Here is a 16,169-nt window from a genome sequence, read left to right on the forward strand (position 1 = left end):
GGGAGGTATCAGAAGGAATGTTCCGATATCTTCCATTTTTATAACAGATCTTGTGTTGATGGAAATATTGAGATGTGCCAAGTCGGAGTGAAATAGGTTGTTAATTTCTCGTTGTATGAGCTTCATGAATATTCAATATTTGGACCTCTGTTGCGGAGGTACCAGAAAGAGTGGACCGATATTGTCCATTTTTACATCAGACCTTGGGTTAATAAAAATATTGTGATGTGTGTAATTTGAAGACAATCGAACTCTTACATAACATTCTATAAATGTTATAATTTTTCCAAATTTCGACCCTTTTGTGGGGGAGGTGCTTGATGGAGTTGACCGATATTGTCCATTTTCGTACCTGACCTAGTACTGACGCAAATATTGGAATTTGCAAAGTTGAAGCAAATTCGGAAAATCCTTTCACTTTCTGTGCAGTGGACCGATATTGCCCATCTCCGAACACGATATAAGTTTGATAATAATATTACGATGTACGAAGTTTGGACCAAATCGGATACTCCCTTCGAGAGTTATCGATCGTATCAGGAAGACAGACGGATGGACGGACATCACTAGACCGACTCCAAATGTCCTGAAACGGATTTGGTCCAAAGAGACCTGAGGTCTAAAACCGTTTTTTCGATGGGGCACGTTTTGACCGTATCAAATGGCTGAGGGTATAAAAATCCACGATTATTTGGTTGAAAATGTTGTTTGAAAGTTATTTCAAAAACTTCCCATTTCATTTAATGTCGTCTGCCTTAAGTGCCGAAAATCGCACACTTATGGAAAATTACAAAAAAAAAATGTCATGTTGACATGTTTATGCCACGTTCACACCAACCATTACTTCTCATTTCTCGCCTAATGAAATATAATATTCAAACATAAATCTGTTTATGTTCCAATTTTTATTCTTAAATTCCAAATAAAAATTGAAATAAAATAATTCCATACAAAAATAGTTCAACCACGGCAAAGGACCAACAAACATTTGCCAACAATTTCTGTTAAGAATGGACACATTGTGGCCATCTCTTGAAATGATGCAGAGACATTAAAATGTTTTTGTTCTTTTCGAAATGATATATAGAGAAAAGAAAAAAACAAAAAGCCTTCTTAAAATTGGCCCAGGGCCAAATTTAAGCCAATTTTCAAAAAAGAAAAGAAAATTTTGCAAAGAAAATCATTTGGCAAAAAATAGAAGATCATCGTTCCAAATAGCTTCATTGATGCGTCAATGATTTGGGTGTGGCCACTAAGCCAAAAAAAAAACAGAAGCAACTAAAAGATAAACAGCTACAATGTTTGGCGAACTCAAAAAAAAAAACTGAGAGAAAAATGCACTAAAAAGAGAAATCATTTAAACTAAGAAAAGGTAAATAATTCATGTTGCCACTAATTAAACAAAAAAAATTTAATTTAGAAGCAAATAAAAGAAACTCTTGAAAGAGGTATACCAAATTATAATTTTTGACAGAATGGTGGAGACACAGAATGGAGAATGTGAACCTGATATTTTTTGCAACAACAAAAATGTGTGCGCCCCACATTTATTTGGTGCTGTAACGGAAAATTTGCCGGTGCATTTGTTTGAAATTGTGCTCCACATTTAGGGCAGACATCGTTCGTCTGCTGTCTTACCTCTTCTTCATTTGTGTTTTTATTTTCTTTATCTTCTATTTTAGTTTTATCCTCCTCCTCCTCCTCCTCCGTGACTTCTGTAAGAAGTGTCAGCTTGTGAAGGGCAAACAAATTACAAAGTTTTCAAAATATTAATACAACGTTAGGAGTGTATTGAAAGGAAAATTGTAAAACATCTAACCAAAAATACGCTCAGAAGTAAAGAAGAATAAAAAACTAAACTCAAAATTAAAGGGAATCAAAAAACTTCATTAAAACTCAAAAAAACCGAAATAAATGCTAATGTCAGGTTTAAAATAAAACGTATGTTACATTGTTCCCAAAATGGACTAGTTCCAAGGAAATATTTTTTGAAAGAAAAAAATTAACTAGTTCCTTTAGTTCACATAGGCAATTTTTCTTACCAGTTTCCTCAGTCACAAAATCCATGAAGGGAATAAATAGTTTTACCACAAACGATTCGTGCTAGTTTCAAACCGATAAACTATTATAAATTGCATAGAAACGAGTTGCTCTTGTGGATAGAAAGGAATAATATCAATATCAGTTTAGTGAACCAGAATGTTCAGGTTTATCATTTAGCGCCTCTACATTTAGCAGTTATATTCTTCAGCAATATCAATAGAATTAATGCTAGGCCCAAAGGAAAGAACTTATAAAAATTGCATATAAATTGGACAGTACACCCTCCCTGTACATCGAGAACGATCGAATAAAAAGAACAAACTCATTTGGAAGTATGCATCCATAAATACATATAAAGGTGTCAACGAAATGAACCAAAGGAACTAGTTACTTTTTAAGGGTTAGAACGAGAAACATTAGTACATTAAGTAAACAAGATTGTTCGAATTTATTGTTAGAACCTATTTTTTATAGGTTCTATATTTAACTGAACCCACTTTCATCGATGTTTGTGCCAAGATGCTGATCTGGTAAAATGAGCATATCAACTATGCATGTATCATGGTAGAAGAATACAGGTAGGTGCATTAACGCTTGGGAACATTGATATGTCAAAAAATTTTAAATGTCTTTTCAAATATAAGTAGATTTTTAAATGTTTTCTTATACTACGTCATTCGGAGGCCATTATAATTCGCGTTTTTCAAAAATTGTTACAAATTTAAATAATTTTTATTCAACATTTTCAATTCCAAGATTGGTTTGACAGTTCATTATCCCAGCAGCTGTGTACATGCGTCTACCTATATTCTTCTACCACGGCATGTATAGATACATATGAGAGAGTGAACTAAATGAACCAAGGGAACTAGTTACTTTCTAAGTATAGAAACGATAAAGATCTATCTAGTTAGTGAACAAAATTGTTCGAATTTATTGCTTAGCAACTGCTTCATGGTTAAATTAAGGAGGTAAAGACATTGCAAATAAACATACCCATCTCTGCATTTTCTGCAATTTACCTAGTCAAATTTCACCGCAAAAAATAGGTTTGCATATCTGATTTGTGTATTTACAACGGATTTATAAAAATATAATTTGACAATGAGATTTTGTCAAAAAAAAAAGAAAAATCATAAAAATATGATTGCAAGACTTTACTGTCCTGATTCTACCCTGAGATGTTTATTTAAAAGTTTATGTTTCATTGAACCAACTTTTCTCGATCTCACGCTGGACCAAAACGAAGGACTAGTAAAATCAGCATATTAACAGGACATTGAATCTGAATGAAATGTGATCTGTAATTATTAAACTACAAACTGTCCTCAAACCACTTAGAACTATCGATGCAAAAATACATTAGTAGGACTGAACTAAATGAGCCGCAGGAACTAGTTACATTTTATTGATAGGAATGAGACAAATCAATTTCTTTAGTAAAACAAATTGTTCAACTTTAGCGCTAAGCACCTCTACATTGACAGCTTGTTTACACATCATGTTAGAGTCATATATAATATAACAACATACTTTTAGGGGCTCTCCACAATTTTAAAACAACAAAAAAAAATTACGAGATAAACATATGAAAGGTTTTTGTGTTTTGTTAACCCTAACTAATAGGCATTTTTATTTTACTGGATTTATTAAAAAAATATAAATAATTCCTCATAAAAGATGTTAAGCCGGCAACGAGCTCTCATGTAAACACACTATAAGATAAGTTCCTAAAGCTTTCCAACAACCATTAAAAAAAACAGAAGAAAAAACATAACCACAAAGTTAAGTAAATTTCCAAAAAGAAGAACCCAAGCGGAAAAGAAAATAAATATTGAAATAAATCAAAACCCCAAACAAAATCTTAAAAAAAAATCTTAATTTCAATTTAAAACTCATAAAAATGTAAAAACAAATTTCTCAACACTTACCATATTTGTATTCAATTGAGCATGAACATGATCGAAGAAAATGTTCCACCACATTTGGATCAAATCGTTGGCATGACTATAATCCGTTGGTACGCTGGCCACCTTCGACTGGGAATTGTAGTGCATCAACCAGGGTTTCATTTTACCGGCGAAATGCAAAATCTTAATTTTATCTCTGAACTGTTTGAAGGCAGGCAAATAGCAGTACGAGGCATAGGCGGTGACATTGTACAGGAACGGCAAACGTTTCTTAATATCACTTGTGGCCCAATCGGCAAAGTACTGATTCAGCAGACCCTGATCACCGCCATCAAAACTGCCATTTTTCAGGGCGAATTCAACGATTTTGTCATATGTCGTTTGGCTGGGCTGGAACACAAAGACACCCGAATTGAAACAGTCAGGCCAACTTACATCGGGGGCGGCGGAGAATTCTTCGCGTTCGAATAGCTCATCACAATTTTGTAGGACCTAAAAAGAAGAGAGAGAGAGAAAAATAACATTTCCAAAATAATTTTCCGGTTTGTGTTGGTCTTACCAAGGTATCCGAATCCAGGAAGACACACTTCTCGAACTGCACCAAACGCCAACAGTGTAATTTGGTAAAGGTAATACCCAATTCGGGCCGTGACAACAGAGCCAAATTGGCCGCGTCTTGTGAGTCCATAATATTGACTTCTTGTACAACATTATACACGTCTTTTAGCTTTTCGCGCATTGACTCTGAAACTCCGGGTGTTACCAATACGGCCAACTGGTGGACGGTGCCGGCCCTTCTTAGAGAATGGGCCAACACTAAGGCACCCAATGAATAGGTATCATTTGTGGTTAATGTTACCCAAGCAAATTCTGTAAACGAAAAAAAATTGAAAATTAATTTTAATTTTGAAAATTTCTAAGTTTTGTTTTCACATTTTAGGTCTCTTTGGCCCTCATGCATTTGCCTTCGAAGCATTTTTGTTTTGTTTATTTTTCCTCCTCTTCTGTCTTATTGCTTTGGCAGCCTTTGCAGGAAATTTTGCATATTTATATGTACATTGTTTTGTTTAATTTTTCATAAACTTATTAACAAAATTTATTAAGCATGTCAAGGTATGGCGGTGTTATAATTAGCTGTTTATTTGCTTGCTGAAATTAATAGCAGGTTTTTGTTGTTATTTTTTTGTTTGATATTAAATTGGGGAAAATAAATTTAAAATTTTTGTTTGAGTAAATATTTATATTATCGTTGTACTTATTAAAATGGAGAATGGTGTTAATGGGATGCTCTCTGAGAGATTTATGCAGATATTGCTGTTGAAGATTATTTTTCTGTTAAAAAGTATTTAAATTCAGAACACGGAGCATATTCCGGAGAAAATGACCCGAAATAAGTCCAGCCAGAAAATATTAAGATCTCCATTACTACAATTTAGTTTTCATTTTTGTTCACTTGCAGGAACGCTCTAAAAGCGAATCTAGTTCATAGTTTAATATCCACATTTGTTCATGAATAGTTACCCGCCTCATGGTAAAAATAAGAAGTTAAATTAATTTCAAATAAGAATTCCCAGCTTTGAATTTTCTGTATTTTACCTTGTCAAATTTCACTGCATATAAAGCAGGTTCCCATCTCTGATTTGTGTATATGCAATGGATTTATAAATAAACATTTTGATAATAAGATGTTGTCAAATAAATAATTGTGAAAAAAAGTAAAAATATGTTTGCACGACTTTACCTTCTTAGTTCTACCATGGACTCACAAAATTATAAACTGGAATTAAGAATAAATTGTTCAACTAGTTCGTTCATTCCATTTAGTTCATGTGCCTCATTTGATAAATAAATATCAACTTTTAATTCAATTTAATTAATTTTTTAAAATTAAAGTTCAAAAGAACAAATAAAAAAACATATGACAACAAAACAAGATAAACCAAAGAACTGGAACTAGTTCATATGGTTTCCTTCATCGAACCAGTTCACTAGTTCAATAACATCAACAGCAAAATTGTACTTAGTATCTTGCACTGAGTGGATTTTCTCTCTGTATTCAGGAAGAAAACAGTTGTGAATATATGCACGTTAAGCCGTTGAGAAAATCGAAAAATATTGCAATTTGTCGGAAACAAATAGTTATTTAATGGTATAACACTATGTTGAATGATTATTATCTGAAATCCAAGTAAAATAACAAACTTGTGCCTGAAATTGTTTAATATTTTAATCAGCTGATGATACGCAGTATGTATGAAAATACTCAGTAACACAACTGTCAAAAATTGATCATTCATTGGCTCTTATCTACAATGCTTTGGGGTAAATTTGAAAAACTCCAATTCGAGTGATTTCGTGCTGAAAATACAACACTGTTGCCACTTGCAGCTGTATTTACACGTTTCTTCCAAACAAAAATTGCAAAACTGTTGGACTTTCAAACCGAAGTCACGATTTACGCTAAGATCGGCTTTAGTCTTTATTAAAAAGCAAGAAAAAAAACTTTCATAGTAGAAGAATACAGGTAGTCGCATCTACACAGCTGCTGGGACAAATTGGAATTGAAATTATTGAATGAAAAATTATTCAAATTTGTAAAAATTGTTTAAAAATGCACATCTTAACATCCTCTGCAAGCCTGCATAAGAAAAAATATAAAAAATTGGCACATCAATGTTCCTGTACTCGTCTACCATGGTAACGAACAACAGATTTTGAAATTGAAAATTTTGAAAGAAAAATTATTCAAATTTGTAAAAATTGTTGAAAAATGCAATTTTTTCAGATTGATGTGGAATAAGAAAACTTATAAAAATCTACTCATTTTTGAAAAAAAAAAAAACATCTTAAAATTTTTGACATATCAATGTTCTCAAGCGTTGATGCATCTACCTGTATTCTTCTACCATGGATAACTACGGACAATAATAGTATGTTTACATCAGAGCTTTCTATTGGGAAACTTCGTTTATGAGGATTTTCTTTCAATTGAATTTGCAATTTATATACACTGGATTTACTATATCCGCTAAAATTGTTTAGTTTTATTAAACTTAAGACATGTGGAGATGCTAATTTGGGTGTTTTAGTACATAAGTTATTTAATTGAGACAAATGTTTATTTTACACTACCCATAAATTATCTAGAATTTAACAAAAAAAAAAACTTTAATTTATTTTAAATGGAAAATAAAGCATTTCACATCTATTTGAAAATATTTCTTTCCAAAAAAATGGCACAAGATATAAATATTTATGGTTATTTCACATTTAATTTTTCATTTTGTTTACACACACAATATATACATATTTTTAAGTATATGTATCCCCTTTTATATAATTAGTTTCCATATTAATTCGCGTGTTTCTTTAAAATAAACAATTAATAATTTTAAATATAGCAGCAAAAATCTTTCAGATGTTTTTCAGATCCACTTGATTTTTGAACATAACAAATAGCAAATTGTACAATACGAATATTTTTCTATAGACACGCCTTCGCAAATGTTTCCGATCTCCCACATGAATTTGATGCTGAGGAATCATACTAATTTAACTAAATCGTGATTTAGTTAAAAATCAGCTGTTCCTATTCTACCTCGAGACAATATCTCTTTTTTTCGCAGAAGTTGAAAAGTGTGTTTTCTCTAAGCAGAAAAATTATACTTTCTTTCGTATGAGGTTGAGGAGGGTCTTAAATTCACTGAAAATTTCATTTTCCCATAGAAGACCTTTATTATGGCACACATTAGGACAACAAAATACAAGAAGAAACTGTTTTCACAAAAAAAAACTGAAGGATGTCTTCTCAAATAAAAGTAGATTTACATATAAAATCTCTAGCCTGATAGTTGACTATATAAAACATACATTCATTTAATTATTTTTGGGAGGAAACCAAGGCCTATCAATAAGATCAGCTTAGCCGCGTTGCCAAATGTCTGTAATTGTGAATTTTTCTGCTATGTGAAGGAATGAACTAAATTGAACGAATAAACTAGTTCCCTTTAAAGATTAAGAGTGAGAAAATCAATCCGTTTAGTGAACAATATAGTTCAACTTTGCTCTTTTCTAAAGCCTACTATTTTTTGCAATTTTTTCCGTAACCATAAAAGGAAAATCGGTTATCGTAGTAAAAACTCTTACGTTTTTGCAGTTCTGGAAAAGACCATTTGTCATTCGTCATTCACAGGCCTATTAAGCAATTCGGGCCATTTGAATAAAACACTAGGATTGTGAGTGAAAAGCCTTGGTTCTGTCAAAATTGTAATTCAAAATTGCATACATTTTGTCAATGCGGGTAAAAACACCTGGTTTTATCGGATAGTCTATGGTCATTCACATAAGCCTTTTGAGGCCATAGCAGAAGGCATGCGTTAAACCTAAGATGGCTCAAAGCGCGCATTCTGTTTAGTCCCTTTTGTAACATCGTCATTTCAGTCTTTTGTCTTATTACTTCTTTGTTCCAGTACCTGCAAGAATCTACTAATTTTCCATTTTTTTCGATACACCGTTCCAATATCTGCAAAATTAGAATTGCAGTCGGAATGAAGTGAACCATGGTAGAAGAATACAGGTAGTCGCATTGGCACAGCTGCTGGGACAATGAACTGTCAAACCAATTTCGAAATTTAAAATTTTGAATGAAAAATTATTGAAATTTGTAGAAATTGTTGAAAAATGCATATCATAAGAACACACGATTTGTGTCGTATAAGAAAACATAGAAAAATCTTCTTATTTATGTCAAAACATTTTAAAATTGTTGACATGTGAATGTGGAAGAGAACGCACTCAAATATGGAGTTCTCTTTTACTACATTCAACATATAAATTTGGCCGTGTAAAAAATAGTAACCAGCTTCTGATTGGGTGATATGTTGATTTTGAAGCGTTGCCACCTAGTTTTAACATTTGAGTTGTTAGCTGTTCGTTCTCATACTTTTTGTGCAAAGCCATTCCCTCAGAGCAAATCTAAGAATTCATTCTTTAATAAAAGGTAAGGTAGAGCTACCAATTTTTTCTTAATTGTGCCCGACTTTTGCCAATTTTGTGTATATATTTATTGTTTTGAAAAATGAAAACAAAATATTTTCAAAACTAATGATTGAAAGACAAGTAGATTGCGGTTCCGCATTAAAGCTATTAACCAGTTTAGCCATGAAAATGACAGATTGAACAGTTTGGATCATATTTTTTAACGAAAATCCAGGCATTTCATTCATTTTTCGCGCCAATCAACTCATTATAAAAATGAGGAAAATATGAAAAAAATGTAGAATACAATTTTAAATGAGTCTGACAGGAAGCGGGCATTGTCTCAGGGCTGTATTTCTGTAGTTTCACGAAGCTGTTCTACCTCCTCATTGTACCATAGCTTTACCCTTAAATTTATTCCTAAAATATTAAATTTATTCCTAAATATTATCTCAGTTTAAGATTTTATAAAGGACTGCTATGTTGGAAGGTCTATAAATTTCAATTTTTAATATATTTCAAATCTGTGGAGATTGTGTAAATATAAAAACAATGACTCAGTAATTTTATACATAGAAGCCCTCCTTCGAATCTTCAATACATGGACTATTCAGGTCTTCATACAAACATTTATATTTGTTAGGCCTAAGTGTTATTTAAATATATTAATAATAGTATTTCTTTGAGGACTTTCTTTATGGCTTCTATTTTTAAATCCTTAAAAATTTTACTACTTATAGTACGTTTACATTAGAGTTTCTCGCAGGCTTAACCCACTTTAACAACAAAAATCCACAGATTTTTCAAAATCCAGTACAATGTAAACGTACAAATAGCCCACATTTTGTTGGTTAATGAAAGTTTTTGTTATTTGTTAATTTGTTGATCACAATGTTCATAAAATGTTGAGGGGGTTTAAAAGTGTCTAAAAAACTTTACAAAACTTCTATACTTTTTTTAAATTATGTGAAAAAGCAGCATTAATAATTCCAGATTAATAAAACCAAATAAGTATTAAAAAATTCTTGTAAATACAATGTCAATTTTTTTTATTAAATGTTTACATTACCAATATTATTATATACAATAGTAATTTGTCAATAAAATATTATCGATTTGTTGATTGGTAGATTTATGGTTGATTAGTTGGGTATTAGATGGTAGAGAGAGAGAGAGAGCACAACAATCAGTTTTCAGTGATGTTTCATTAGCGGTTTTTGTTTTGTCCAAAATCACAATACTAACGAACAACAAACACAAAAAAGAATAAGGGATTAAAATATTTTTTTTAGAAAATAAATAATTAAATAATAAAAGAAGCAAACTTAAAAAATTAGGCCAAAAACATTTCAAACGATACTTTAAATTTTGAACAGAGGGCAGTTGGGGGGAAATCAATAACACAAAAGGGAAACAATAACTACCTGTGTGTCAAAGGATGCGAAAGGGAATTGCTGGTTGACGTTTGATGCAATGCAAGTGTTCGTGTGCGTATGTGTGAGCAGCTACGAGAATCCATGTGAGCCGGCATTATTAAACTCCCCCGATGATTTGCCAAATATATCGATTTTTAGTACTCAAACTAATATTGTTATCGGCATATGATAAGGCAGTGTCGTTTAGATGATGGTTGATGGCTTGGCGAAGGGCTATTCAGTGTGGTCGATAAAAGGGTGCCGATAATAGTGTACATATAAATAGGGCTGCCTGTTGGAACATTGTTTTATATACAAACTCACAGAGTTGCCCCATTTTGATTTAAATGCCGTTTTCTGTCTTCTTTTCTAATAAGACATTTTTTAAGACTTTTCTATGCACTTATGAGTGGGTGTTTGGCCTTTGTTTTACATATGTCATGCAAATCACTCTGGTGCTATATGCTCGTGACGAATGTATTTTATTTTCTTTTTTCATTTTATGATCTTTATTTCAACCTAAAATAAAAATTATTCATTTACTAAAATGCCATGGATGAGTGTTTAAATTTTCTTTTCGAACTTACCAGAATGCATAAACAAAATTTCGTTTCACTCAAATGAAAAACCAAAAACAAAATAAGAATGATGCGGTGAAATTTTGAAAATTTCACAACTTTTTTTCTTTTTCGATTTTTTTCTTCTACTTTATTTTTTTGTTTTTTTTTTTCCTTTTTTTTAATGATGCATATAATAAATGCCTTTCAACTCGGTGGCATCTAAATCTTTCTAATACGCAAAACAACAGATGTCCCCCAGAGAATTTGATGTGGGGGAACAATTTTAGAAAAATAAAACAAAACTAAAACATTTTGAAAAGAAGAAAATCAAATACGTATTTAAACGATTTTAACACTTAATCACGGCGGGTGACACAACGTTTTTTGTCGGCAATTTTTCATTGTATTTTCCGTTCTTCTATTCTTTTGGTACTAAAAATAGTCAATTTTGAAATTGATTTGTTTTTGGGTTCGGTTTTTTTTGTCATCGAAAAGAAAGTGTTTTCACTTGGTGAATTGACACTTTTCCTCGAGAACGTGTACACACTTAATCAATGACATGTGTGTTTAATCATGTAGTAAATTAATTGATCATAATTAATTGAATGAGAAAAGATACAGCTCGTTTGGGAAATTAAATTGCAACAATATTTTGGATTGGAAATCAAAATATTATTTTCGCTTAATTATTAAATTTTAATAGTTTTTAAGGGTCAAAAGTTTTTTAAAGGTCTATAAACAGGTCACTCACAATGTCACAATGTCGGTCCACTACATCAAGTACCTCCACCACAAAGAATCAAAATTTTGAATAATTATAACTCTTATAAAATGTGATGTGAGAGTCCGATTGTCTTCAAATTATATACCTTACAATATTTGTATTAATCCAAAGTCTGGTGTGAGGATGGTGTATATCGGTGCACTCCTTCTGGAACCTCCTTAACAAAGGGTCAAAATTTTGAATAATAATGAAGCTCGTAAAAAGCGAAATGAGCATCCGATTCTCAATACTTCTACTTAAGCAAGATCTCGTTGGAAGATGGTAGATATAGGACAACTCCTTCTGGTACCTCCCCCACAAAGGGTCAAAACTTTGAATAATTAAAACTTTTATAAAATTTTAACTAAGAGTCCGATTATCTTAAAATTTCGCACATTTCAATATTTCCACTAGCACAAAATGTGTTCAGAAGATGGACAATTTCGGACTACCCCTGCTGGTAGCTCCTCCACAACGAGTTCGAATTTTAAATAATTATAACTCTCATAAAACGCGAACTTTTTCGAAATATTATAAAATACCTAATTTAAAGTGAAGCAAGTACAACAAGGGAACTGCTTAGGATTGGTGGCCCTTTCCGAAACCTATGTATTCTCTGCCTTACCCCCTGGTAAATATTACCACCATTCTCCATTAATAAACAAATGTTGTTTTTATAAAAACAACAATAAAGGGATTAAGTCTGACCATTTTGCAACAACAAAACACTATGGTATCCCGAACAAACAAGCCAACGCTGTTCTGTAAAGCAAGTACTTTATATAAAATCTAAATATGATTCGTTTTAATATTTTTATCAGACTTATGTCAGACACGAAATGGAAAATATTGGCAACTGATTCCATTTAACTTTTTAAATAATACATTTGACAACATCTAATTATATATCGCTCGAAATTCTTAAATGTATTCGCCATTATCGTTCAAATATTAAATTTATTTATAGGTAAATTTGAAGTAATTTTTAAATGCATCCGCTGGCTTTTTACTAAAAGAACCAGAGCACAGATTTACTCATTTTCAGCTGGGAGAGAAACTTGCTCGCCAGCAGGATTGCTGAAAGAGTTGGAATTCGAGTAAGATTCACTCATTGTATAAATTCGAGCGAGTTTTTCGTAGGTCTGCAAGGAACAAAAAATATTATGGACAAAATTTAACTACGAAAAAACCAGCTGATGATTTATACCAGGAAAACAATCCTTTGATGTATTTTCACTCTGAGAGCACTAAAAATATATATTTAAGGGATAGAATTTTTACCAAAATTCAAACTAAATCGAGTTAGAAATTAATGACAAATTTTATTCATAAAAAAAAAAATTAAATGCTACAATTATTCGGAAACAAAATGTATTTCTCTCACTAATCCAATAAACACATGCTAGAATTAGGAAGGTAAAGTCAAAATTATTAATTTGACAACATCTCATTGTCAAAATTTATATTTATAAAGCCATTGTATACACAGAAATGTTTTTTATTCAGTGATTTTGACAAGGTGAATTACAGAGAAGGCAGAGATGGTAATTCTTAATTTTCCCATGCATAAACAGTTAAATTCCCTTTTTACGTTATCCTGGTATAAACATCTTATTTTTCCAAAATTCCATGTAATATCCATTTCCTAGTTGTATTTATCTTGCTTTGGCAACCCTGTTCAATAAAATAACGGCTACAGGCCAAAAACAACTCGAGTTCATGGTTAGTTTCCCACACCAAACTGTTTTACCGGTCATTTACATCTTCCTCTCTCTCTCACACTCATTGTATTTATTTTACGCTCATCTTCAATTGAAGAGTTAAAGAATGAATTAAAAAACGCCGTTTTATCGGCAATCCATTTAAAAAAACTTAACAATGTGTCACCCGGTTTTTGCTCAGTAGCCGTTTGATGTATTGAAACACATGCCACCCATTTGTGTCATGGAAATTTATATTCGCCAGAAAACTCTTGTCTACAATATTTTCTTTTTCCTCTCTTAAAAATAACCAACAATATCTTCTAAACAAACGCAATGAGGCTATAATGATTCTGTTGAAAATCCATTGTGCTTAAGACATTCTATGCCAAAATAAACATTATCAATTATAAAATTGTTCAAACAGAACGCCTCCATACTGCGAGCTGCACAGAGTAGTCAGTGGTCAGCAGTCAGTCAGTCGGTTGGTTGGTTGGCTGTTTGCTACAAATGTATTATGTCAAAATAATATTGCCTATATTTATTTGGGGAATAAGATTTATGAAAAACAGATTTTGGCAATGACACCAAAAAGAATGACAGCAACATTTGGAACGAATTTTCAAAGTAATTTATAATTAAACAATAATAATGGCGATATTGTTTAGAATTTGGATTTTGGGTCCAGGGACATTTTCGTATGCTGGCTAAACAAAGGAAGATTAACTGTGGGACTTATAATATCTAGCAGCAGCGATTAAGATAAAAATGTCTCCGTCAAATTTAGTGAAAATCTATTCAGAATTAGATATGCCTCCCATATATTAGTTGCCTCTGAAACCAAACTATAACTACTCTAAAGCCAAATGTTGATAGGCGGTATGGTCTACTTCAAACTAATTCTTTTGTTAGGGGAACTCTACTGGATATGCATAGTGGTGTAGGCATGGTAGAAAAATTCAGGTAGATGCATCAACGCTTGGGAGCATTGATATATCAACAATTTTTAAATTTCTTTTAAAATATAAGTAGATTTTTATATGTTTTCTTATACGACGTCATTCTGAGGTTATTTTAATATGCATTTTTCAACAATTTTTACAAATTTAAATAATTTTTCATTCAGCATTTAAAATTCCAAAATTGGTTTGACAGTTCATTGTCCCAGCAGCTGCGTCGATGCGTCTACCTATATTCTTCTACCATGGGTGTAGGGTATCATATAGTCGACTTGGCCCGACTTTTGACTTTTCCTTAGTGGTTAATTTTTAAATTAATTATATACTTAATATTTACTTATGTATTTAACTTCGTCCCCATTATGAATTGCCTTACAAAAAATCTGTCCTCCATATTATCCTCAACTCCACCAATCACATGGTGAAATCATGCAACAGTGAATCCAGTGACAACAGCAAAAAGCCGCCACATTTTTATGTGGGCAAAAATGCATTTCCCGAAAACCTTTGGATGGGCTCCTTTTGCACTTGGCTACTTTTTTTGTACTTCGTCGTCGTATCCGCCATTCATGCCTATCACTTTTGCAAGAATGCACTTCAAATTGGTTGGCTTGACTTCGAGAGTCTTCTGATACTAAAAACATGTGGAAGCAACATTTTTCTTCAATTCTATATTTAGAACCGGAAAATAATTCTTGGTAAGAGGCAGCATTGTTGTCGTTAACGCCTCTTGACTTTTTTGTTGTTGTGTTTTTTCTTTTCCCTCGCATTGCTTTTAGTTTGCAGTGTGAATGGATGGATAAAATGCTGTTGAAAAACGAAAATGAAGAATTCGAAATCTTGAAAAAAGTAACAGATTGCGTAGGCCTATGGGGAATGGAGCAGCATCATATTTTTGTAATTTCATATTTTTTTCTCAGATGACTAATGGAGATTTTTTCCAAAGGAATTTCATTTGTATGTCTTATGCACAAATTGGGTTTGTATATATATATATGTATGTCCATATATTTATGCACATTAAAAATATGATAAATAAGATCATATGTGCGTGTAAATCTGTATGCATCCCTGTGTGTAAATGGTGATATAAAATTAGTATTGCATTTTTTATGAGGCCTATAAAAATAATTCACAGTGGGTGATGAAAACACCATAGTACATATCATGGTACAATTTTCAAGGTAATCTCATGTAATCATACCATTACAAATTTTTATTTTAATGTCTATCTATTGTCAAATTTATATTTTTTAGTTCTTCCTTAAATATGGACGTACAACTGGCAAGAAATATACATTCATTTCCGTTGTTGTTTTTATGGCATAAAAGTAAAGGAGGAATCATGGTACAATGAAATAAAGGTAACCGCATTTCAAATTAGCACTCCCAGCTCTGCATTTTCTGTAATTTACCTTGTCAAATTTCAATGCATAAAAAAGAGTTCCCATCTCTGATTTTGTGTTTATACAATGGATTTATGAAAATAGATTTTGACAATGAGATGTTGTCAAATAAATTAAATTTGAAAAAAAAAAATTAAACATATGATTACATGACTTTACCTTCTTAGTTTTATCATGGGAGGAATATAATCTAACAGAAAACTAATATTTTAATCTCATAACTCAGCTATGATTATGGAATGGGTGAATTTGGATTTAGCAAAGGCTAGGACTGGTAAAAGACTGTCCTAACTCATTTTCAGTCCGATTGGCATTAAATTCATTACAGGAAGTTGTAAGTTTTCAGCTGGCAATTTTGGGGATTTGATCCTTACAGAGTGATCCGAGGGCTACACAAGAAATAATATCATCGAGAACGTTTCCTTAAGATGAAGGG

General features: G+C 32.0%; 2 protein-coding genes and 1 long non-coding RNA gene across 7 annotated transcripts in view; all 3 read right to left on the reverse strand.

Moving 5' to 3' along the window:
- LOC101890109 (hypothetical protein) overlaps positions 1–16,169 on the reverse strand; it is a 38,473-nt gene that overhangs the window by 14,611 nt on the left and 7,693 nt on the right. The gene's annotated exons all lie outside the window — the stretch shown is intronic.
- The window catches only part of LOC101889378 (glycogenin-1), a 35,054-nt gene that overhangs the window by 11,192 nt on the left and 7,693 nt on the right, over positions 1–16,169 (reverse strand). For 3 of the 4 annotated variants that reach the window (XM_005189028.4, XM_011296494.3, XM_011296495.3), the window contains exons 2-3: positions 4,513–4,823; positions 3,975–4,445 (exon numbers count right to left, since the gene is read on the reverse strand). In XM_005189028.4, coding sequence (XP_005189085.1) covers positions 3,975–4,445; positions 4,513–4,823 — 782 coding nt within the window. Of the gene's footprint in view, positions 1–1,638; positions 1,732–3,974; positions 4,446–4,512; positions 4,824–16,169 lie in introns of all 4 variants that reach the window. The other variant, XM_059120092.1, reaches the window with a different exon arrangement.
- Positions 9,832–11,498, reverse strand: LOC131801400 (uncharacterized). The gene is made up of 3 exons (XR_009341811.1): positions 10,933–11,498; positions 10,355–10,864; positions 9,832–10,170 (listed from the first exon to the last, which is right to left on the reverse strand). It is a non-coding gene; the product is annotated as an uncharacterized LOC131801400 (long non-coding RNA).

The sequence above is a fragment of the Musca domestica genome, unplaced genomic scaffold (genome assembly GCF_030504385.1).
Source record: "Musca domestica strain aabys unplaced genomic scaffold, Musca_domestica.polishedcontigs.V.1.1 16, whole genome shotgun sequence".
In the NCBI taxonomy this organism is placed as follows: domain Eukaryota; kingdom Metazoa; phylum Arthropoda; class Insecta; order Diptera; family Muscidae; genus Musca; species Musca domestica.